The following is a 22,215-nucleotide window of genomic DNA, read 5'->3' as shown; positions in this document are numbered from 1 at the left end:
TCAGCATCTGTAATAGTTCAGTGTTTCAAATAATGACATTTTATTTAGTACTCTCGAGTGTATTAAATGCTTCCCTTAAGCATTAAATGCGTCACTCCATTTTCTAGGACCTGCGAGAAGTCTGGCTCAATTATCCTCTCCACCCACTCCAGGTAAGTGCGATCTTCCTGTTTGCAGTGAGCTTTGCAACTCCAGATCTTCCTTTTACTTTCCTTTGCCTCTCCCATTTTTATCTATATTTCCTTTCCCTTTGAGTGCTATAATAATTTTAAACTGGGGAATCAGATAGGAAAACTTGGAACTCAGTAAAATTAATAGCTAGATGCCCCCATGCCTTGTGTTCTTGTGGCGTGGGATGTATGGGGCTGACCTTTCCTCACAAAGCAGAAAGACTAGAATTACTGTTCCTATCACCACCACTAAAAAGGGCTATACAGCACATAGTGTTGAAGGGATAATGATGTAGAAGCCAGTCTGGGCATATTTAAAAAGGAGAACAAATACTCAATTAACATTGCTAAGTTGTAAACTAATTTGCATGTTAGGAACGGAGAGATTTAACTCAGATTGCATAAAACTTACTGCAGACTAAAAATTCTGTACCATATGATTACTTTTTGCTCAGGATTTAGGGATTTTAAAAGATCTACACATGGTGACATGCTTTTCATCAGTTAAAAATTCTCACTCTACTTTGCTTTTAGTTCTCTTTGGGATGAATACATATGTACATCCATCTACACACATCTTTATACTCAAATATGTGCAAATAACAAATGAGATGTAATAAGTGACATTGAGTCATAATATTTTAAATATACATCATTAATGGTAATGATTGCCCAAAATTGTTAAAAAGGTTTATTTTAATGGCACCTTTCAGTTGCTTTTTGCTAATTGTTATAGGCTCATTATTATGAAGCACCCCATATAATCTCCTGTGTAAGCTAAACTCAGTTAAGAAATTCAATGACTATATTTATGATAATTACACTAAAAATTATTGTTTTGTAGAGCTGATGTGCAGAGGGGTTACAGTTTTGTAAGTCAGATAAAGAGTATATTTCTTTTTGAACAATATCACCCCTTCCCTCACTGTCTCCCATAAACTCAGTTTTAATGGTGTTTGCTGAAATAGTTTGGTGCCTAGAGGAGATGGAGTAGTCAAGCTATTCTCAGGTAGTGGGTTGCAAAGGGCAGTCTCCAGACCAGCAGCGTCCACACTGCCTGGGAACTTGTCAGCAAGGCAGATTCTCAGTCCTCACTCCAGACACGTGAAATCCGCCACCCACACCAGGGGTGGGGCTTAGCCACCTGCCTGTAACAGCCCCGTGAGTGTGCTCTCCTGAATGCTGAAGTTTGAGAACCACTGCTTTACTAGATATGTATATTCTCTACCAGCTGCTCTCCAGCCTGAATCTTCCTTGGAGAGTTAGTCTAATACTAGGGATTTTGAACTATCTGTGTACAGTACTTGGCCTTGAAATTTGATAGAAGATTGGAAAATATGATTTGAGCCTTCTTTAAATATTAGGTTTGTTTGCCATTCTAAGAGATGAGGAAGAAGCTTCCGTGGTTTATTGGCATTTCAGAAATATCTGCCCATGGGGGGGTGGAATTTTACACTGTCCTAGAATTGATCATTATTCTTGTAACCAAACACTACACATTTTCATTTTCTTTCTATGTTCCTGTAGCTACAAGAGCCAAATACTGATCGACAACTTATTGAAACTTCTCCAGTCTTACAGAAACTTACAGAATTTGAAGAAGCAATTGGCGTCATTTTTACTCATGTTCGACTTCTGGCAAGGGCATTCACGTTGAGAACCGTGGGATTTAACCATCTGACCCTGTGAGTTCCATGCACTCTTGTTGTCCCAGCTTGAGCATTTAGAGGAGGCAGTCCCAAGCCTTTTGTCCACCGTTCAAGGGGATTAGGATTTCAAGCTTATGACTAGGAAAGTCATGTTGTGAGACAGGTGTCTAGGCAGGTGGTGGTATGGGCCAGGGATGGTTCTAATCCAGTTATTTTTGATCCTATTAACATGTATCTTATTTCTTCATGAAGTTTAGGGGAAAGTTGAAGGGAGTAAAGAGTTTCCAGAGACATATTAAGATTTTAGGCTTTGAAGAGCACATGATGGTTTCTTTGTAGTGATTAGAATTTGCCATTAGAATATGGTCCTAAAGCAGCCCTATAACCAAAGGAGTATGGCTATGTTCCAGTAAAACTTTGACTCAGGCTATGGGCTGGCTTCAGTCCTCCAACCTCTGCTCTATATGACTAGTTGGATAACCTAGTGAAATAATTACAAAAATGAGCAAAATTTAGGCTAAGTATACGGTTCAGTAGTAGTGTGTTTGCTTATCATGTGCAAGACTGAATTTGATCATCAGCACCAGAAGGGGTGGATAGTGGAAAAAGAAAGAAAAGAAGCAGAAATAGCTGTTTTTTAGTACTATTTTTGACTCCCTTCTCCCAAATTATATAGTCTCAACTTTGTTTAAACTGTAAAGATTAAGGATTCTTACAGATTTTCTTTTAGATGCCTTTAAACTGAATTTAGGTTTTGAGTAATAGAGTATAAAAAATTCTTGGGCCCTTTTGCTTTGTGTTGTTATAAGACTTTACTTCCACCTGGCACTCAGCTTCTGGCAAGGTTCTGTTTGCCAGTTTTTGCTTTAGCTGTTGTTTAATCTGTAGAAAGTGTTCATTTTGCTTTTCTTTGAAGCTCAGCCTATATGAACTCAGCTCTTTTTAGTTGAGTGTCCTCAGGGAATTATTTTTGTGCTTTAAAACAGAATGAACAAACTGCCTTTTCCTGTCATGATGTCTTAAAGATTCTGTTATCGTTTTCCCTTCAGTCCGTATATGCTTAATTGATTTCTCAACATTGATGTTTCAGAGGCCACAACCAGAGGATGGAGTTCCTAGGTGACTCCATCATGCAGCTGGTCGCCACAGAGTACTTATTCATTCATTTCCCGGATCATCACGAAGGCCACTTAACTGTGAGTTGGTTTTAAACTGCCCTCTCCAATAAGGTTGCTGGAAGATCTGAATTTATGGATTTGGTGACTTGGTTCTTGATCATGGTGGTAGTCATCTTTTTGTTGCTATGACAAAACACCTGAGGAAAACAAAGGAGGATTAGTTCCTTTGGTTCATGGTTTCAGAGGTTTCAGCCCATAGTCAGCTGTCTCCATTGCTTTGAGTCTGGGACAAGGAGAAATATGACAGTGAGATGATGGGAAAGAGGCTGCTTGCCTTATAGTGAATGTGGAAAGCACAGAGTGAGAGAGATGGACCAGGAATAAGATCTGCCCTCCAAAGCTGTCGTCCCCCCCCCCCCCCCCCGCCCAGTGACTTGGTGCCTCTGAGTAGGCTTTGCCTCCTAATAGTCCATATAGCTATATATACCCATCCATTGATGAAGTTAGTGCCCTCAGCCTTCAGTCACCTTTAACAGCACCTCTGACTAGAGACCAAGCCAAAACAGGTGAGCCTTTAAGGGGTGACACTTCTTATCCCAGCTGTAACAGTGGTGTAGCATGTCCTGGAAGTGTTCATTTTATTGCAAGGCATTGAGCTAGGACTCACAAGGAAGCAGAAATGAGCCACACTAAGTCTGTGTTTTAACGAATTTTAAAAACCACTGGGCACTGGTGGCTAGTGCCTGTAATCCTAGCTACTCAGGAGGTTGAGATCTGATGGTTATGGTTTAAATCCAGCCTGGGAAGGAAAGGCTATAAGACTTATCTCCAATTCACCACCAAAAAGCTAAAAGTGGAGCTGTGGCTCAAGTGGTAGAGTGCTAACATTGTGTAAGAAAAGTTCAGGGACTGCACTGAGGCCCTGAGTTCAAGCAAACAAGAACAAATAAAAACACTACTAGAAGTGGTTAAAGTATAAGAAAATGATTACAAATAAAAATATTCTAATACTTTGTGCATATTATTTGTGTCTGTACACTGTATAGATAAGTCATTATAAGTATAAGTAGACTATGTTAAGTATGAAAGAGATAGGTAAATTGTGGTTCTTATGTAGTTTAGGGAAAGATTTCATCTAGCTGTGGAGTGGAAAGAAGTCCACATGGGTATGATGGTATTTGAACCTTTAAAGATGGGTAGAGTTGTGCCCTGGCTTTCTACAAACCGGGACTAGAGAAATAAGGTCATGACATGAAAACTGGAAGATCAAGAGGCAATAACAAGGACTCATGTTAGCTAGGCCATACATGAGTTGAAAAGGAGCTACAGAGACAATGGATTATGAACAAAGTGTCACCCATCCCTCCCTCCCTCCCTCCCTCCCTCTTAAAACTGGTTGAATCTGTTCGATGCAAACTGGTTTTACTTGGAGAAAGTCAGTGATATACCTAGAAAGTTGAACTACACATATCTAACGGCCAGTTATGATGTCCTCTTAAAGCACCAGGAGTAACCTTGGAGAAGTCCCTTGAGAACTGGGCCTGGGGAAGGCAGCTGCTTCATGGGGCAACAAAACATAGTGGGACCCTTTAAGGCCTTTGTTAATGTAGCCTTTATTATGTTGAAGAAAATAACAAGTCTTTGCATCTTTATGATTTTTTTTCTGCATGGTTTGCTTTGAAATGAATTGAATCTTATTTTTGCAACTGTGAACCCTAGAAATAGTTTAAGTGAGACTTAAATGTTGTAATTAGGGTGAACATGGTGATTTTCCTAAGTTTAGGTGTAATTTTTTGGTGAAATTTCAAAGCCCAGCATTCATTCACCCAGTGGGGATTGCGCTTCTGCTGTGTACTATATACCATAAGCTCTGAGGAATCAGTGGTGCTTTAATTTTAAATTAAGTTGATTACCATTTCAAGTTAACTGCTTTTAGGTAAGTGTTTTCTTCTTGAGTTGCTATTAAATTCCTAAGCAAACATGAGTCTTCCAGAGGAATAAACTTGTGTTTTATATCTTACTCAGAAAAATAGTAATTGTATGTTCAATGTTCTCCATTAAGGTGTAGACTTTGTAGGTGTCAAGAATTGTTGCCCAGTGCTAGTGGCTCACACTTACATCCTAGGCACTTAGGCTGAGATCTAAGGAGTACAGTTTGAAGCCAGCCTGGACAGAAAAGTTCATGAGACTTATCTCCAATAAACCACCAAAAATCCAGATGTGGAGCTGTGGCTGAAATGGTAGAGTGCTACCTTCAGTGAAAAAGCTAAAGGGGAATGAGGGGTCCTGAATTCAGGTTCCAGTACCAGTATACCCACAAAAAAAAGAGGTGGTTGTTCTGAGAACCAGCCCAACTAAGCCCATACATTCTGGGTTTCCTCCTCTGTGCCTCTCCGCAGGTTCATCGTGTTCTTTACAGTTAGTAAATACTCAGTATCACAGAAGACACTCCTGGGCCATGTCCCCACCTTCCTGGTGTCTCTCCCAGAATCGGTTCTCTAAGTGTCAGCACTTGCACCCTGCTGGCAGAAGCAGAGCTCTCAGAACCCACCAACCCACCTGTGTTCTGAGCTCCAGTTCCAGCTGTGTCTTTAGCATTTCTGCAATGGAGACTGACCTTATAATCTTCTCTTCATCCTTGTCTGGACTTCCCCCAGTAATGGAACAGCACATCACCCACCCAGTGTTGTGCATCAGAAACCTCAGGGTGCCTTTGATTCCTTCCCTCATCTCCCTTCCCTGTGTTCCAGTACATTCACAAGTCCTAACCATGTTCTTCCAGAGTCTCTTGATTATGCCCTCTCACTACCTCATCTCCATCGCCCACAGACTCTACAGAAGCTTCGCTTCAATCTGTGAAAGTTCTGCATAGCTGTCAGATGTTAGAGGCATGTGATTGACAAGGAGACCCTATCAGAGTGAGAAAGTAATGTTTATAAAGTTGCAAAGGACAGGACCCTAGGTTCCAGTCATACAAAGCACAAGGTAGTGCAGCCCCGTCCGCGGGAGAGTGGGCTTCTTGGGTCTGCCTTTTCCCCAGGATGTATGCTGCTCTTTGAAGAGTTTGTCATTGATGCTCTTGTAGGCTTAAAAAACAAACATTTTTTGTGTATGCCAGTAATGGAGTTTATTATTATTATTATTGTCAGTCAACGGGTCTTGAAATTGGGGTCTGGGCGCTGTCCTTGAGTTTGTTTTTGCTCAAGGCCAGCACTCTGCCACTCCGAGCCACAGCTTCACTTCTGGTTTTCTAATGGTTCATTGGGGATAAGCGTCTCATGCACTTTCATGCCTCCTGAGTAGCTAGGATTACAGGTGTGAGCCATTGCTGCCCAACTAGTATTGGAGTTGAAACTCAGGTCCTGGAAAACTTCTCTTAGCTTTTTTGCTCCGGGCTGGCACTCTACCACTTGAGGTATGAGTCTCATAGAATTTCTTGCATAGGCTGATTTCAGACCATAATCCTCAGATCTCAGCCTCCTGAGTGGCTAGGATTACAGGCGTGAGCCACCCAGCGCCTGGCTCTTGTGGACATTTTTGTACACTGCCTACTAGATGGACGGTCTACTTCAGACTGTACACTCTACTTATCATTGTTGTCATCAGAAATATACATAGTCATACTTCCATGGGAATCCAGTCTGCTTAGGGAATTAAATGTCAAATTATCAGACAAATGAAACATAATTATACAACTATTCAGACTGATTCCTGAGTTTCGCATGTGACAGTGTATTTGTAATATATCTGCAGATTCTGGCTGCCTCACATTTCTTCTGATGACAGTTTCCTTTAGGGAACTATGTTAGTCAGACTTTTGCATTGCTATGACAAACACTTGAGAGAAAAGTTAAAAGGGAGAAAAGATTTGGGGGAAAAACTGTTAGTTGAATTTCTAATAAGCATTTCAAACCTAATGTGCCCAAAACAAACCAGTTTTTCCCTCTAAACCTATTTCTCTTTTAGTGTCCTTATATCGGTAAGACTCATTCCATTGTTCCTTCGCTCTTTTCTCTCTATCTGTCCACCCTTCGCATGGCCCTTTGATGTTTTTTTACTTTCTCTAGTTATTCTGAACCTTACCATTTCCATCTATGGCCACTGATTCCACACCCTTTTTATCTGTTCCTTCTCCTCTTCTCAGTCTGCTTTCAGCATAGAATCTAGAGAGATTGTTTAATGGGAAGCCAGGTGACATCTGTTCTCTGGGCATGTGCTCCGTCTTTTGTATTGAGAGTAAAAGGGAACGGTTGTAGGGTCACCTTGTAGGACCTGCCTTCCTGCCCCTGTCTCTGACTTTGTCTCCTACAATCTTCACCTCAGCCTCTACTAGGTATAAAGTCCACCCCTGGGAGGGCTCCATGCAGATGCTCCCCACCTGTTTAAGTCTGCGCCCAGTACCTGTTACCTAGGTAACTGGCACACCTGGAGGCAGTTACCTCCTCCTTCTTTGAGGTCAGATCCAATCCACCTGGCCATATTGCCCACCTTTTCCTATATAATCCGGCTCAACACAGTCCCTGCTCTCTTTCCTTTTCTCTTTTACTCTTTCTCTCTTGCTCTTTTCTCTTTTTCCCTTCTTCCCCTCTGTCTCCCCATGCTTCCATCTTGTGTGGGCTAGCAGTTTGCTTTCCCCCTAATAAACTCTTGAACCATGTGGTGGGTTTCCTTTCTGGCGGTCCTTACACTAGGTTTCTACAGAACACAGAACTAGCCTTTCCTTGGGGCCTATGCATGTGGCAGTTCATTTGGCTGCAGTGCCCTTCTCTTGGCTGTCCATAAAGCCAAATCTCTTACCCCTACAGCTCTGAGCTCAAAGCCATCTTAGCAATGAAGCCTTCTTTAACCCACCCTACTCAAGATCCCTCACTGAGATCCCTCCGTGGGCTGAAACTTCATCTCCATGTTAGAGGGAACATTCCCATCAGAGTGAAAACTCCTGCTGGAAAGGGCTTTTATCTGTTTTCTTCATCTTGATCTGGGTTCTTGGGAAAAATCCTGACGTGTCATTGATCAGGGAATAGGCCTTGAATGAATGGCCTTTACATCCGAGCTTAATACTTTCCAGTTGTTCTTCAGTGACTTATGAATGAGCACAGGTCTGGGAATCTGGCCCTGCCCACCTCCCCAGCCTCATGTCACATGCCCTTCCCAATCTGTACCAGCTGCCCAGTGCTCCTGCAAGCCCCTCCTGCATCAGGGTTTTGTTGTACCTGCTTTTCTACCCGGAACCCATTCTGTACTGGCCCTTACTTTCATCTGCCTGCTGTCTCAGTATAATAGAAGTTGTGTGAGAGCGTGCTTCTCTTCATCACAATTAGGCTCAGCAGCCCTTGACACGAGGGATGCCCTTAATACAGAATGTCGGAAAAGTGTGAGTTTTACAGACAGCTAAGTCATATCAAGAGGGCAAAGGAATTGCTCCTGCAACGAGATGGCATGTTGCTCTAGGTGTAAGGGAAGAAACTAAGAACTCACATTTGAATGACTTAAGGATTGACGTGAATTTAAATACACGGGAAGGATTGCATATGGCAGTTGAAGTTGCGTGGGAAGTTTGTTAAATGAATAATCCTGGTTAAAGGACATAGTAAATCAGATTGGAAAGCTTTACTTAGCTTTGAGCCAGTTCCTCACATACTTGGTTTACAAGAGAATAACAACCGAGCCGATGTAATTGTGGTTTCCAGGCCTTGAATGCTGATGAGGACAAATGTACTGCCCTGTAAGTTAGATACTTCAAAAGGCCTACTTGGAAGGGAATGCTAGTTGGATACAATTGTCTTAGTATAACTGAGTTTAAATTGGAATATCCAAGAACTTTCTATTTCTGTTTTGTTTTTTTAATTATCTTTAAGTGGTTGTATGAGGGTTTTCAACTCTATATGTTCATGTCAGGTTATGATTACAGTGTGTCTTAGTGTCATCCCTTTTCTCATTTCTTCCCCATCTCTCTCCATCCCACCCATCCCCCCAGGTTGCCTGGTTCCATTTTCATATGTGTACCTTGAATATTATGACTGTGTTTGCCCACCCTTCCTTTCTCTGTTTGTTCCTCACCTTCACTTGACCTCCTTCCGTCCTCACCTGCTGACAACTCATGTTCCAGCGTCCTGGTATTCATTTGGTTACACTGAAGTTCTGTTGCCTTTACTGAAGGTTTTGGTTTTTAGGATGAGCATACCCAGTGGTAACTATGAGTGTCTCAAGGAAAGGTAAAGCATTCACTGGTGCTGGAATGCTTGTCTTGTGATGCTTGCAAATTTGCAGAGTTGCTAATCCCCATGCCCATTCTTTGTAAGGCATTGTGAGGTAAACTGGCAGAAGTTCTTGTTTGCTGTTAGAGGAATGACTTGGGATGATGGGGAAAAGAGCAAGGATTACAAATAAAAAAAACTTGAGAGGCAGTGATCTCATCCTACTCTGCTGTCTGCAGACAGCACAGAGCATAAATCATCCAGACAAGTGGGGATCTTTTATCTGAGAGATCTCTTTGAGAAGATGGATTCCCTGGCCTCCTGCTTGAGGATTTCTCTATCACTGACATAATGCCGCTCTTTGTATCTGACCTGCACTCTGCCTGCTAGCATTTGTATACCTTTCCTTTAATTATCACGGGAAATGGAGACCATCTGGCTACCACTCTTGGTATAATAGTCCTGTGTGGCATATCACTGTCACTTTTAATAGTGTATTCTGCTTTCTCCCATGTTCTTCTATGAAAGCCCTCAAAATAATAAATCACAGTCTACCTAGTTTACACTAGATGGCTCTCTTTCGTAGCTCATGTCTCACAGCTGTGGTTTCTTTCAAATCAAGAGTGAATAGGGAAGTGAAAGGAAGAATGCCAATATATGTGTTTGATTTAAACCAGCAAACCTTGTTCTTCTGAAAATTTAAGTGTCAAAAAATTGTGAAGGACTGCTCTGCTGAGACAGTGGGAAACATACTAGATTCTCACAAACTTCATTTGAGACTGAGGTTGCTTTTTCTGGTCCCTGACATTGCACGAAGGATCAGCGATCCTTTGCACTGTTTGCAGAGAGCCTGACTAGCTTTCTTTCCCCCAGTGTTTCTGGCTATTCATATTAAACTTTGTTTGCTTAACAGAGTGTTAAATAAAGGATTGTTAGGACCAGTTTAATGCTTGGTGAAATGGAAGCCTTGGATAGCAGTGAGGAAATGGGGATCCGGAACATTCTGCATTGAAATCAAATCCAGAACCATTTTCTTACTACAGAAGGGCAAGCAAATCTTACCTAATAATGAGGATGCTATTGTAAATAGAAACAGAAGGTGACATTTCGGGTATTTTTATTACAATTCTGTCATTGTTGTTTGCACATTGATTTATTTTCATCATAACCCTGTGAGGTGGCTACCACTTGCTCCATTACACAGTTGAAGGAAATTGAGGCCCAGAGAGATTTAGTAACTTAACATATAGTCACTTAGCTAGGACCTGACAGAAGTAAAAAAAAATTATGATCTCTAAAACAAGGCATTATTTATACAGTCTGATAACTATGTTGTGCTCAGTTTAGTGTTTAATGTTCCTTTTCTAGATTTTTACCAAAAAAAACCTAGCAGATGTATCATCTTTGTTATATATATATGTATATTATCACACACACACACACACACACACACACACACACACACACACCATCATCATCTCTAGAATTTTCATCCTATGTCTTGCCACATTTAAACTGGTTCACCAAAACCGCTTCTGGGATTCTTTGTGCCAACCAGAAAAATTATGGCATCTCTCCATCTGTCAGCCTTGACTGTATCAGCCTCCCTGGGCTCTGTTTGCTCCTCTACTTACCCAGTGGTCATTCTCTATCCCTTGCATTTGCCACCATGGTTCCTCTTCCTAGAAACCCCTCCCACTGACACACTCGTTCTTTTTCACTTCCAAGTCTGTGTTTATCAGTCTATGAGCATGACTTTCTTTGAAAACAAGTGTCCAAGTTCCATCCATAGCAATTTGCACTCCCTGGTTCTTGGAAGCCCAGACACTGATATGTAAGAAGCACCTTTACTACTCTATTGCAGCCAGGTGTGTGACCCATAAAAGGTCTTTACTTAGGGTCAGCCCCTCTGGACAGCTAGGGTCTAGGTAAGCACATGTGTACCTGTGCTGATGCTGCCGCCTGTACAGTGCATTGTGGGAACAATCTGGTGTGGGCCCCTTTGAATGAGGGCTGTTCCTTTGGTAGTAACAGGATGCTGTTGAGCCTCAGGGTTCTGCAGTCTTTAGCACCCAGCCTGGTGAGTAAGTAATCCAGCCTTCCTCACTGGTCCACTGAACCTCCATAACTTTAGATGCTTTTCTTCCTACTGATCCCTTCTGGATCCCACTCGGACAAATAGCAAGGGTATTTGTTTACTTAGAACAAGGATAGAATTATTGTTTAAAGAACCACCACTTCAACTTCTATGCTTAAGTAAAGAACAAGGTCTCATCTCATTTCAACCCATCTTCCAAATTTAGACACTCTGGGCTGGGATGTAGCTCAGTGGCAAAGCGCTTGCCTAGCAAGTGCAATGTCCTGGGTTCAATCTCCAGTACCAAAAAAGAAAAGACCAAAAGAAAAAATAGTTAAAAAAAAAACCAACAACCAAATTTAGACACACTACAAAAATGTGGTTGAGTAATAGCTTCCTTCTCCTTTGCTGACTTTTGGTTCAGGCTCAGAGTTTCTGGCAAGAATGTAGAGATCTCACTTTCTGTTCACTAACCCTGCTGCTTTAACAACTGTCAAGGCTTGTCTTAAATAAAACCAGGGACATGTCTGCCTCCATTCCCCTCTGCCTGCCTTCTTGGCTGTCAGACAGCATTACCGCACAGCCCTTGAGTGAGGAACCCTGACATGGGAAGGTGGCAGCTGGAACCCTGGAACCAGCGACCTGTCATCATTTGTGTGCCCTTGCCCACGGGGCTCGTTGGTGTGGTGCATGAACACACCATACCCAGAGCCTAAGAAGTTTTCTCCCCTCAACTAAAGCTTAGGAGCTGAGAGCACCCAGCTTGCTCAGCAAAATTGTTTTCCTCAGATAGCCTTGCTGCCCACTGCCTATACTTTAGGAACCCTTCCCCCCTTCCAAGTAAAAATCAAAACCCCAAGTGATTTATCCCCTCCAGCTCAAGTACTCTGTAATTACAAGATATTAGGCTGCTGGGCTCTTTATTCACTGGGTCTTATGTTTGGCCTTTTTAATTTTGAGTTGCTCCATGGATATTAATTTTAATGAACCACTGGATTGAAAACAGCACAGAGTTAAGGGGGGGCACAGGAGGCAGAAGGAAGCAAAGACAGGCAAAGAGTAATAGTCTGAAATTCAGCAACAAGCATAGCTTATGAAGATCAAGTTGTATTTCTGCATCATGAATCATTGTCAGGCAAATTAAGAACATATTGTTTCTTATTTATCTATTGCCAAGGATTCAATATCAAGCACTGAGGATAAATCTTGATTTTCATAAGTTTTGTTGACAGTGTGCAGCCACAGAGCATAAAACTTGCATCTAATCAACCAAGTGCGATGTGGAAGAGTAGAAATGGAATACCGGAGACTCGTGCTGCTCCCTGCTTTTGGTCCTCATCTTCAGGAATTCTAGGATTTGGTTACACTGTTCCGGAAAAAGCTGTCATTTTAGATGCATTATTCCCAAAATCTTAGGGGTTCTCCGGTTGTTCTTCAACCCCGTTCCCAGCCTCCCCCTGGGTTTTTCCTTAATGAGGGTTAAGTGGCTAAGCCAAGCTAGTACCTGTGTCATGGAAGGGTTTTATGGTTTTCAGCAATGTCGACTGTTGCTGTTTGAATAGTTCTAGCTCTCTGAAATTCCTCAGACATTTCAGTTTTGAATTCCTGAAGTTAAAATGTGGAAATTATACATGAATTTGATTAAAGATAAAGGATATTATTATGGGATTCATGACATAGGCTAAATCTTTAAAATAATAGTAAAAGTGTAAATAAGTAATTTTAATCTTTTCAACAGTGCATAGCATAAGATCACTTTTCAAAGTCCTATAATGTCAAAATTAGGAACAGTGCCATAGAACTTGATGACTATATGTTTGCCTTTTCCCTCTTGTCTGTCCTTCCTCCCTCCCTCCCTCCTTCCCTCCCTCTCTCCTTCCCTCCTTCTTGAGCCACACTCCTTGCCCAAGCTGTGAGTTGTAAAAATATTATAATGTACACCCTAACCCAACTCTATGATACTAAACAAGCTATTGAGATCTTTAACTATTAGGTAAAATCCAGGTTGTCAAAGCAGAGATAGTTATTAAGAAGATGCTAGAACTGGGTGCTGGTGCCTTATGCCTGTAATTCTAGTGCTGAGGATTGTAGTTCAAAGCCAGCTGGACAAGAAAGTCCATGAGACTCTTATCTCCTATTAACCAGCAAGAAGTTGGAAGTGGAGTTAGCTCAAGTGGTAGAGCACTAAACTTAAGCAATAAAAGGATCAGGGACAGTGCTTAGGCCCTAAGATCATGCCCTAGGACTGCACCTAAAAAAAGATAAGATACTAGAAACTGCTTTAGTGGCTCAAGCCTGTAATCTTAGCTGCTTAAGAGGTGGAGGTCAGAAAATTTATAATTTGCAGCCAAATGGAACGAAAAGACATTTATAAGGCTTCATCTCACTCAACTAGATGGTGGGCATGGTGGCATGTGCCTCTAGCACCATGACTGAGTGCATGGTATGTACCTATCATCTCTGGCATCACAGAAGCACAAATAGAATCTTAGCCATGCCAGCAACCTGAGCATAAAGTAAGGCTGTACCTTGAAAGTAACTAGTGCTGCGAAAAGGGACGGGAGGCGTGGCTCAAGTGGTAAGGTGCCAGATTAGCAAGCAGGAGAACTTGAGTTCAATACCCAGAACTGAAAAAAGTAATGCTAGAAGTAGAGGGGTATGTTACCATCACCTGAGGGCTCTCCTGGAGGATACAGACTCGAGAGAGAGCAAAAGTGAAGTGACTGGTTCCTATGTGTACCCCAATTCCTTTTGACCAGTTGTTGCGAAGCTCTTTGGTGAATAACAGAACTCAAGCCAAAGTAGCAGAAGAGTTGGGCATGCAGGAATACGCCATCACCAATGACAAAACCAAGCGGCCCGTGGCCCTGCGGACCAAGACATTGGCGGACCTTTTGGAGTGTGAGTTCTGAAAAGCTTTCTCTTAACACATAGGTGCGAAGTTTAAGTCAAACTAACCAGTATCTAGCCTTTGTTCTGGGGAGGGAAGGAGGGAGGATTGGCAGATCGGATGGAGGGAGGACAGATGGAAGGAAAGAGAGGAGGACAGGAGAGGAAGAAGGACTACAAAGGCGCTGGAAATGGAAAATCTTGCTACAACATTGTTTAAAAGTCCAGTTCTTTTGCTCCTGTGAATTGTGGTTTACTCTTCCATCTTGTTTTTCAGCATTTATTGCAGCATTGTACATTGATAAGGACTTGGAATACGTACATACCTTCATGAATGTCTGTTTCTTTCCACGATTGAAAGTAAGCTCAGTTAAAGTTTCAATGATGGTATGTTTTATTTCTGGTGATTCCAGAAGCCACCACTAAATGTTTTTGGGAACTTGCACAGGAGTTCATTCTGAACCAGGATTGGAATGACCCCAAATCCCAGCTGCAACAGTGTTGCTTGACACTTAGAACAGAAGGGAAAGAGCCAGACATCCCCCTGTACAAGTAAGTACTGCTGCCTGCAGGCATTGGGGCCACTGTGTTTTAGAGTTGATTGTCCATGATGATCCAGTGGGGCTGGTGTTGTGGTATCATTGCTATCATCATACCAATAGGTATCAAGGTAAGAAAGAGCCTGGGATATGACTTCCTGACTGTCACACTGGGCTCAGTGCAGAAGCTCTTTGGACTCTCAGTATTAGTTGTAAATAAGTGGTGCCTCTCCATCTCTCTGCTTTCTCCCATCTTGAAAATTCTCTGTTAACTACTGCCTGGTGGTCACCTATAATCCCACATCTATAATCCCAGCTTCTCAGGTTGTGTGAGAACAGCTTGGGCACAAAGTTGGTAAGGCTTCTGTCTCAATAGGGCATGTTGTCTGCAATCCCAGCTGTGCATGGGTAGAGTTGAGGTACAAGGCTGGCCCAGTGGTCACACCTGTGAATCCTAACTACTCAGGAGACCAAGACCAAAGAGTACAGATCAGACCTAGCCAGGGCAGAAGCATCCATGAAACTCCATCTCCAAAATAACTAGCAAGAAGCCACTCTGCAAGTGTGGTTCAAGTGAGCAAAAGCTAGTCCCTGAGTTCAAATCCTGGTGCTGGAGAAGAAAAGAAAAGAAAAGAAAATGCTCCTGCCTGATTGAAACCCCAGTACCACCTGACAGAGAGACATCCTAAGAGTTCAAAATTAACAAAGGGATTTTCAGATTAAGTAGTTTTTAATGTGTGTTTTAAAAAACGTATCTTTTTTATTTCTTACAACTCTTGCTGGCTGTGTATAGTTGTAGCAATATTTGGTTGGCTTTCTGTGCTTTGCTTCTTGACTCTGTGTCTGTTGCCTGAAGGATATCTGTGGGAGGAACACCATATAAGAAGCATGCTGGCTGGGTAACGCTGAGCTACAACTTTTCTCCCTAGGATTTATATCATCAAAAGCTGCCTCTGCTTTTTCTTTTCTTTTTTTTTTCTTTTTTTTTTTTTGCCAGTCCTGGGGCTTGAACTCAGGGCTTGAATACTGTCTCTGGCTTCTTTTTGCTCAAGACTAGCACTCTGCCACTTGAGCCATAGCATCACTTCCAGCTTTTTCTGTTTATGTGGTGCTGATAAATCGAACTCAGGCTTCATACATGCTTGGCAAGCACTCTGCCACTAAGCCACATTCCCAGACCCCTGCCTCTCCTTTTGAATATACCAAAGGTCATTCAAAAAGAATGGGTCCCTACACCACATAACACCAGTTTTTTAAAAAATTAGCATACATTATCCATCTATTTCATTGTGACATTTGACAAATGTATACAATATATTCCTACCACCCCCTTCCATCACTCTCCCTTAATACTCCTGCTTCTTAATATAATTTTAACAAGTATCAGCCTTGCTGACAATCTCTATTTGGACCATGTTCATACTCTTTCACTCTCTTTCACCCAGCCCCTTCCGGTTCCTACCGCCCCCAACAGAGCCTGCCTAACTCCCATGTGGATGATGGGCTCACTCTGGTGTCATGCGATTGATTACCTCCTGGCACCATGTTGAAAGAGAATTTTAAGGAGGATTACAGAATTTACATCCCATGGTTTGGCGGGTAGATGATTTTAGGGGTGCCTCTGCAAACGCGTTTCCAGCACCCGCCCTGTGGAGTGGAGTGGGAGCCCTCTTTCGGGCTTTGCAGACTGCACAGCCCCCAATGAAGAACAAAGTGGAAGCTGGGAATTTTGAGCCTTTTTTTCATGTTTCTGTTTAACAGTCATAGCACTTTATGGGCTTTTTCTTCCTTTTTCTGAAAGCGAGACTGAAGCCAAGAGTAGGATGAGTCAAAAACCCCCACCCCAGGAAGCTGTCCAAGAAGCTGTCACCCGTGGAACGACATTTCTTTTATTTATGAGGAATAGAGCGCAAATGTTTAGAAATAGCATTTTAATAGGTGCCTAATAAGCATAATGAATATCTACCCTGTACTATATGAAAGGCACAGAGTGTTTCCCCATCAAAGGGATAATTAAAGTACAAAATTCGGGTGACACCTCCTGGCACAGCGCGATGGCGGCGAGCTCTTCCTTGGCCAGGCCACTGCGCATGCTCGCTCTGGATGGCGACTCCATGGGAAGGACAACACTGCTAACCCCACTTAACCCCACTGCGCATGCTCGCCCTGAATGGAGACTCGAGGGAAGGACTGCACTCCTCCTTTCTCCACTGCGCATGCTCACCCTGAATGGAGACTCCATGGGAAGGACTGCACTCCTCCTCGACCCCACTGGAAGCCCTAGAAATCTATTCTTGATTATCATGATGATGAGATTGCTTTGCATCATTATTTTCACGATTGCTGTGTCCATTCCATTACCTTTTAAATATATATATATATTATTTTTAATTACTCTTTTACTTGAAGTTACCAGGTTTACTGTGTTTGAAATCCGCACCCTGTCAGTAAAATCGCGAGTGTCTGGAGCTTTGTTTTGTTGGTGGTGTAGCTCACCTCTGAAATGATCACGGGTATTTCAGAAATTAAGTGTGTGTTCTGATCAGTTAGGTGAGATAGAAGACCTTAGGAAGAATCCATAGTGGGTGCGAGACCATTCAGAAGAGACTTGAGGTGTGTTACCCTAATTTTTTTTTGTGTGTTTAGCTCTGACTAGTACTTTAAAAATATGAGTGGAGGAATAGCTTGGCTGGCTTGCTTGGCTGATGTTCTTCTGCCAGTTGAGTCACACCTCCATCCCCGTCTGCTCCGCTGGCCTTGAGCTGCAATCCTCCAGATCTCAGCCTCTTAAGTAGCTAGGATTACAGATAGGAGCCACCTGCACCCAGCTAGTTCTTTAACTTTCTCTCAACAAAAGTTTTGTAATTTATACTTGGAATAGACACTTAGAAGTTGTATAAAAGTATTGTGTTCTGTGAATCTTCAGATGCTGTTCATATTACTTTGTGGGGGGGAAGACAAAAATGAGATGCAGATTTTTAAAAATTTCCTGCTTCAAAACCAGTATTTGTCAAGTTAGCAAATCGAAATCTTACCCATTTCCTTGTCTGCCATTTTCTCATTTCTTGTTTATTTGTACCTTCTTCTATCTAGGCAATAAATACAAGATTTTTGTCAGTTGTGTAGCAGCAAAAGTAATTAAGCAGCACTTCACCATAATTACTGTTCCTTCTCTTCCCTTGAGGACTCTGCAGACGGTGGGGCCCTCCCACGCCAGAACGTACACCGTGGCTGTTTACTTCAAGGGAGAAAGGATCGGCTGTGGGAAAGGACCCAGGTATGAGAAGAAAGTACTTGAGTTTCATTGAATGAGCACCTGGGACCGGGAAGTCCTGGGGGCTCGTAGGCTGCAGTCTGTCTTTGCTAACTTAATAAGTGTGTGTGCTGAGTATTTGAATGTAATAGCAAAATGAATCTCGAGGAATCTGTCTGTACCAAACCAACTCCTAATCTTGATAATCATCCCTGGAAAGGGTAAGGGGCTTGGGCTACTTTGCGGAAACCACATTAGCTGATGCACAAGTCACTTCTGGGCAGTTTAGTCTCAAAGGAGTACAGGCACTGAGGCAAGCTAGATATAACATGTCATGTTGTGTATGCTACAGCCATCAGATACTTCATGTGTGTGTGCGCGTGTGCATGTGTGTGTGCGTGCCAGTGCCAGTACTGGGGCTTGAATTCAGAGCTTGGGCACTGTCCTTTATCTTTTGCTGAAGACTGGCAGCCTCCCACATGAGCCAGAGCTTCACTTGCAGAAACTGTATTTCATGACTCACTTGCTCCTTGTGGACATGCTTAACATCTTTATGTAAAAATAGATGTATGTTGCCACCTTTCCTCGTACCCTCCAATTAATTTAGCTCCGCCACATATATGTCATATAACATTACAAATGACATATGTTTATATTGTACGTGTACATATATACTTCATATATGTGTGTGTATATTTCCTCTTTAAGCTTTATAATGAAGGGTTTTTTCCCCAAAACTAAAGTGAGAAATACTTGCAGACTAATATAGGTAGAAGCCATTTTATCGCAAGAGTATTGAAATGAACATTGTAAGAAGGCTCTGTGCACATTTCTGCATGTTCTTGTGTATATTCCACGCAGTTTCATGTGTGACAGTAGGAATAATCAGATGAAATTTGATGCGCTGTACATGAAAATCTGCCTTAATATTTTACAGCCATATATTATGTCGTTGAAATAGTTCTTTAATATGTACCCACCTTTATTTTATTTCACAGTATTCAGCAAGCGGAAATGGGAGCTGCAATGGATGCACTTGAAAAATGTAAGCCGGTATCTTTTTCTCTAATTATATGTTCATAATGTAATGAGTGTTTTATGGAAAGAAAATGAGGTAGTGGAAAAATGGCGAGGGCTGATAAAAATGTGATCTTGTTTTTCTTATAATAATTATTCTCCACATACAGAATAGAGTAAAATGTAGGGTATGTATAAAGTGGACTTACAGTTTTTTTAAAAAGCATTCTCAAGTGCATTTGGTTTTCATTATCCTTTTTGACATAGAAACATATGCCTCCCAGTAAGCTGTGTGGACCCCAAAGTGTATTTCCTTCTGTGTATTTCCCTGTACTTCTAAGATCTTACACAGACACAGAAGTATACACATGAATATGCCTTTCTGTTTAGTTTTTGGTCATTTTATGAAATTTCAAAGATATTTACATGTTTTAAAGTTCACATGATAGAAACTCAGTTTCTTGGAATTTGCTTGAGTTCTTTTCTAATCGTAGTATTTAAATCAGTATAAATAAGTTTTACTGAAGGGTCAGAGGTCAGTTGTTGCAATTAAAACTAACTGACTCCAGACTTACAAAGTCTTTTGCTGGTTCACCACCTGTCTTTCACGAGCTTTTTCTCCCTCCCTGGCCCTGGTCTTTTCTGACCTGGGGTGAGGATGGAATACCACATAAACAAGGGTCAGACCACTTTAGGAAAATGCTATCAATAGATAGATAGATTTGCATTATGTTTTGCTCATACAGTAGAGAAGAAAACTTGCTTGCCCACACCTCCCCTGCTCCCTCACTGTGAGATGGGGAGAGCTTGCTCAGCGCGGGCCTCAGTCCTCAGCTGGCTGGGCAGGGCACTGTCACTTCCTTATGGTGACCATGGCTCGTGTGTCCTTTGTGATGAGTGAGTGTGTGTGTGTGTGTGCGTGTGTCTCTGCATGTGCAGTGGCCATTGTTCTTATCCCGAACTTGATCTCTTAATTTGTTGCATGGCTGACTGAACTTGGACTGCAAATGACAACTGAATAGTACACTTCCTAAGTCTTAGTCTGTCAAAGACCAAACTAAATGTAGCTTAAACTTCTATTTGCTAATAATTAATTAATGACAAGAAAGAATGACTTAGCTTATAACTTCCTTGGGGGGTGTGGGGTGATTATGTTGTTCTTTCCAGAAAAGTTAATTCTTGGTAAATAAGGGGTTTGGTAATACCACTTATTTGTTTTGAGCTTTTGGCTTAAATGTTTCTAAAAAATAAAACCCCTATTGTAGTGTATCCTTTATTCTCTCTTGAATATGATGTGTTATAGGAGAGCTTTGTTGAAGCACTTGGTTAAAAGCATTCCAAAGCAATATGTCTGTGTTTTAACAGTTTTGTGTGATTTGATGCCTTTTATACTCAATTTTGTACCAGACATTGAAGTTTAGTTGCCCATCTAGACTTCCAATATTTCTGAATGAGAGAGAATACAAGAAGAAAGCTCTTGTTTCTAACCTTACAAATCCCAGCTGTGCGCATGTCATTTGGAGGTACCAATGCATGTGCATATGTTTTGTTTGTGTCATCCTCTGCACTAGAACTTATCCTTTATTAAGTATAAAACATATCTCCTTGTGTCAGATAACTTTCCCCAGATGGCCCATCAGAAGCGGTTCATTGAACGGAAATACAGACAAGAGTTAAAAGAAATGAGGTGGGAAAGAGAGCACCAGGAGAGAGAGCCAGACGAGACTGAAGACAGAAAGAAGTGAAGGAGGGCCCGGAAGTGGAGGCGTGTTTACTTGCTTAATAACTGTGACTGTTGCCTGTTGAGACCTAGCCTAGTTTTCCTTCAAACAATGAATGAAGTGTGACCATTGAAATAAAACATGAAGTCAACTGCTGTGATTGGTTTACCGATCAAATGTTCTGTTTTTAGCTGGATGGTTTTTATTACAAAGCATTTGATTCTTCTATTTAAATGGAAAACTTTACTGTAGTAGGCATTCATGATTCCTTTTCTATTTTGTTCTTATAACAATAAAATTAAAAAAATATTCTGTATGGTCTAGATCCTGTTTTTTTTTTTATGTTGTGACTGATTCACTTGGCTAGATATTTTTACTATACTGTGGTAACAGCTACATGTTTTGAAATATCTGGGTTCTTAAGTAAAAATTTCAGCTTTCATCTGGATTTTTATGAAGTTCTCAGCTACAAATATTGAACTATGTGGCTCTAAGCAATAAGTCCTTTGTAGAAAGATTATGTTTAATGTTTAACTGGCTAATGGGATGGGGACAGGACTTGTATTTGAGTTCCACACTTTCTTTGAATGCTTAGAGTGGCTGAGAAATCAGGATTTAAGGCAGATCACCATTTTAACAGCTGTTCTCACCATGGGACTAGTGGATCCCTGAAAAAGTATAAGAACCTCCTGAAATTGGATTCAGAAGCGGCTCTATCACTTCCATGGGCTTCTCTAGTTCCTGCATTAAAGGGCTAATATTTCATTAGAAGACATGGCATTTATGAAAAAAAAAAAAACCATCACTGGTTTCTTGTGAAATAAAGGCACAACTTCAATGTAATACAAATGTGTTTTTATTTGTCCTTTTAGCAGATATTCTAGAGTAAGCATCTACATGTGTCAAGTACGGTCCCAGGCTCCAGGTTAACAGTGAATGAAGCTGACTAAGCTCCCAACTCAGGGGTGCCACTATTAAATGAGCATGACATGTTAGGAAGGTGGGGTGCAGCTTTCAGTGGGGTTGGATAGTTAAGATGAAAAGGAAGAAGAGCCAAGCCATTCTACTATTTAGGAGTGTTTCATATCTATGTATCTATTGAGTGTTACAGGTACATTATTTACAATTGGAAAATATATTACTTAGCAGGAGAAAGTAACCTTACTTTGCATTATACTCTTAAGTTGTTATGTTGAACTGAAACCTCTTTGTACAACTAAAAACAATAAAAAGAAACATTTCTGAAAAGAAAATACTGAAAAAAGTAAAAAGCGAAAGCAGGAAAATAAATGGAATCCACGATTTACATCATACAACATTCTTTTTCAAAAAGGCCATTTTCCATTAGCACATATTAGTTGCACAAATCATGTCTTTTATTATGTCATGCACATATGCAATGTGCTTTGGTCATATCCCCCCATTGTCTTCTCTTGCTCTCTCACACTGGTCCAACTCATCTTCTTAAATAGTCTCCCTGAGAATTCCTACATCCTGTCAGTCTGAGTATACTCACATGCACCCAAGTGTTTAGCATTAGGATGCCACAATAGGCTTCATATATTTTCTTTTTCATTAACTAATG

General features: G+C 41.4%; 1 protein-coding gene and 1 long non-coding RNA gene across 2 annotated transcripts in view; one reads left to right on the top strand and one right to left on the bottom strand.

Moving 5' to 3' along the window:
* Drosha (drosha ribonuclease III) overlaps positions 1 to 20,786 on the top strand; it is a 117,951-nt gene extending 97,165 nt beyond the window's left edge. The window contains 9 exon segments of the mRNA XM_048368458.1: positions 108 to 152; positions 1,698 to 1,855; positions 2,910 to 3,015; positions 13,971 to 14,112; positions 14,378 to 14,460; positions 14,549 to 14,652; positions 17,824 to 17,916; positions 18,891 to 18,937; positions 20,524 to 20,786. Coding sequence (XP_048224415.1) covers positions 108 to 152; positions 1,698 to 1,855; positions 2,910 to 3,015; positions 13,971 to 14,112; positions 14,378 to 14,460; positions 14,549 to 14,652; positions 17,824 to 17,916; positions 18,891 to 18,937; positions 20,524 to 20,654 — 909 coding nt within the window. The 3' untranslated portion in view covers positions 20,655 to 20,786.
* Positions 4,704 to 8,968, bottom strand: LOC125367766. The gene is made up of 3 exons (XR_007214146.1): positions 8,959 to 8,968; positions 7,377 to 7,382; positions 4,704 to 5,318 (listed from the first exon to the last, which is right to left on the bottom strand). It is a non-coding gene; the product is annotated as an uncharacterized LOC125367766 (long non-coding RNA).
* Positions 20,787 to 22,215: the final 1,429 nt, after the last annotated feature.

Source organism: Perognathus longimembris, chromosome 19, assembly GCF_023159225.1.
Source record: "Perognathus longimembris pacificus isolate PPM17 chromosome 19, ASM2315922v1, whole genome shotgun sequence".
NCBI lineage: Eukaryota > Metazoa > Chordata > Mammalia > Rodentia > Heteromyidae > Perognathus > Perognathus longimembris.
This window is presented reverse-complemented; position numbering and strand designations above follow the sequence as displayed.